General features: G+C 38.0%; 1 protein-coding gene across 1 annotated transcript; it reads left to right on the forward strand.

Moving 5' to 3' along the window:
* The first annotated feature begins 765 nt into the window (after nt 1-765).
* LOC110737328 lies at nt 766-2,349 on the forward strand. The gene is made up of 3 exons (XM_021917688.1): nt 766-902; nt 947-1,142; nt 1,804-2,349. Exons 1-3 carry the CDS (start codon nt 766-768, stop codon nt 2,347-2,349), a joined length of 879 nt encoding a protein of 292 aa, XP_021773380.1.
* The last annotated feature ends 652 nt before the right edge of the window (nt 2,350-3,001 follow it).

Genomic DNA, 3,001 nt, shown 5'->3' on the forward strand with positions numbered 1-3,001 from the left:
GTAGTGATGGGGAAGACATTGATGCCATTTTGAGTGAAGATGACTGTGAAGACATAGATGATGATGACTTGTTTGCTAAAATTTTTTATGCTGGTATCACTAAGAGAGTGTTTGAAAGTTTAGGGTCTAGAGAGATAGCAGTTCAGTTGAATGCAGATGAATTTGAAGAGGATGAGGAGGACAAAAATGAGGTGCAACATGATGATGAGCTTAATGACAGTGATAGTGAGGTTGTCAGAATAGTTGGATCTGATGATGAGGGAGTAGACTACCCCATATTCAACCCAGAAGTAGACTATAAGCAGAAAATATACCTCAAATTTGGCCTTAATTTTCCATCAAACACATGCTTCAGAAAAGCTTTGAGGAACCATGCCATTAAGAATGGCTATGATTACTATTTTTTGCATAATACAAAGCTGAGAGTGTCTGCCTACTGTGCAAAGAGGTATGCATGCCCATGGCAGAAAAATAGGAAGTTGCACAAGTGTGTGTGTGGGGTGCAGAGGAAGAATAGATTTAGGGTACATTGCAAGAAAGTGAAAGGAGATGACAGAGATTAAAAGCTTCAAGGGTGAACACATCTGTGGACATCAACAAGTGAATCCAAAGGTCAACTCCCAATATCTTGCTGAAAGATACCTTGATGCCTGAAGAGATGATCCAACCATGAAGATGAAAGCATTCATCGAAAGAGTAACCAGAGAAGTATAAGCTGAGATAAGATATCATAAGGCTTGAAGAGCTAAATAACTTGCACTGAGAATGTTGTTTGGTGATGCTGCAGAAGAGTATGAGAGATTATGGGATTATGCAGTTGCTATTTGCAAATATAACCCTGGTAGTACAACAATTGTCAAGGTTGTAGGCATAGAAAATCCTCCACCCATGTTCCAAAGGATGTATGCTTGCAGCCTTGTAAGGAGGGGTTTATTGCTGGATGCAGGCCTATTTTGGGTGTTGATGGGGAAAGTTTGAAGTGGCCTTATCCTGGTATTTTGCTGACAGCAGTGGGAAAAGATGGGAATGACATCTTCCCAGTTGCTTGGGCTGTAGTAGAGGCTGAAAATGCTGAGACTTGGAAGTGGTTTTTTAAACTGCTGGTAAAAGACATAGAATCTGTTGATCAGTCAATCAAATTGGTGCATGAAAATTAAGCTTTTACCTACATGTCTGATAGACAGATGGTTAGATTTAATACCTCAACTTGTCATGCCCACTTATTTACTGTATTTTTCTTATCCATAAAGTTGTTACATGTTTTTGTTTGTAGGGATTGTTGGATGCATAATGTTGATATTAGTTTTTGTTGTAGACACGTATGGTCTAACTTCAAAACCAAATTCCCTGGTGAGATCTATAAGGAACACTTTTGGAAGGCTGCAAGGTCATAGTAGGTTAGGTTAGTTTGGTTTGATTATCTCATGTAAGTAATTGTATCCAATGTTATGTCATAGTACTATTTTTAGCAACATATGAAATTTATTAAGAAGATAAACACAGAGGAATTCACATACTTTCACTCCATTCCACCATGTAACTGGTCAAGGCATGCATTCACCACTAGAAGCAAATCTGGTATGTTTCTAAAGAACTGTTGTGAGAGTTTTAACAATGTCTTGAGGGAGGCAAGAACTAAACCAATAATATCCCTTATGAAGTGGATAAGGAGGTATGTAATGAGGATATGTTGTATGAAAAGGGATGGATTAAAAAAGTTACAAGGCTTGATTATGCCTTCAGTTGTAAAGATGATTCAGAAAGGTTTGTTAAAGGTGTAAAGTTTGAAAGTGATCGAATCAGGTAGATTTACATGAGTTTGAAGTAGATAATGAAGATGACACCTATGTTGTTAATTCACAGACCAAGGAGTGTGGTTGCTTTAGGTGGAGTTTGTTAGGAATTCCTTGTTGGCATGCATTGGCATGTATTGTGAAGAGGAGGCTTCTATATGAGGAATTTGTCCACCCTACATATCATGTGAGTACTTATATTGCTGCTTATGCACCCATATTCAAAGTAATGCCTGGTTTTAGGCAGTGGGAAGTGCAGCCATTAGCCAAGCCTTTACCCCCTCATTACAGAGAAATGCCTAGAAGGCCTAGCAAAAAGAAGAGGGTGAAAGAACCAGGGAAAGATAAAGAGAGAGAGTTGGTGAAAAGGGAAAAGAAGAACAACAAGTGCTCTAATTGTGATGGTCTTCGGCACTACAAAACAAAGTGCCAAAATGTCACTCAGCCTCAAGTTTTAAGTAAGGGTGGAAGACCTTTCGGCTGCTCAGATAGGAGCAGGACCCTACCAGCAGGCTATGTCACAGGGTGGGGGAGCTGGAACTTAAGCTGGAGGTAGTCAGTTAATTTCAACAACAACAACAACAACAACACCTATAAGAACAACATCAACATCTACAACAACAACAAAAGCATCTGCAACAACATCAGCAACTAAGGGAAGAAAAGTAGGAGCAGCAAAGGTAACCTCCCCACTAATGACTAGAGGTTCAAAAGCAAAGGCAGCAACAACAATTACAACATCATCAGCACAACAACAGCAGCCAAAGAAATAAAAAAAAATACCTCTTCAATGGCTGCTTTGATATCAAGCTCTCAGAATGTGCAATCATCACAAGCTTCTTCCAACCATGCACCATTATCTCAAGGTAAGAGTTCATGATTAATATGTCAAGTAGTTAGGGGTCTTGTTTTTGTCAGTAAACTCAAGCAAGTTTTTCCAGTTTTGTAAACACTATAATTATCCCCTTTTTTTATCATGTCATCATCTTTTGTCATTGATAATTAACTAAGAAACGTATCAAGTTTTGCATAAACAAATGAAACAATGCATTACCAATGATAAATAAACTTGCTTTCATTCAAAAGACCATATCAAGGTCAAAACAATACAACAAAGTTAGCTAAATATGTGGCTTTAATTTCATTAAACCATACTAACCATGCCTAACCAAATCCTAACTAAAAAATTTAACAACAACTACATAACA

The sequence above is a fragment of the Chenopodium quinoa genome, unplaced genomic scaffold, assembly GCF_001683475.1.
Source record: "Chenopodium quinoa cultivar QQ74 unplaced genomic scaffold, ASM168347v1, whole genome shotgun sequence".
NCBI lineage: Eukaryota > Viridiplantae > Streptophyta > Magnoliopsida > Caryophyllales > Amaranthaceae > Chenopodium > Chenopodium quinoa.

Bases quoted from the DNA above. Each gene is read 5' to 3' on its own strand.
- LOC110737328 (XM_021917688.1), top strand. From the start codon at position 766: ATGTTGTTTGGTGATGCTGCAGAAGAGTATGAGAGATTATGGGATTAT. The intron at 903-946 runs GTATGCTTGCAG...TGCTGGATGCAG, and splicing joins CCACCCATGTTCCAAAGGAT to GCCTATTTTGGGTGTTGATG. The intron at 1,143-1,803 runs GTGCATGAAAAT...TGATCGAATCAG, and splicing joins TTGATCAGTCAATCAAATTG to GTAGATTTACATGAGTTTGA.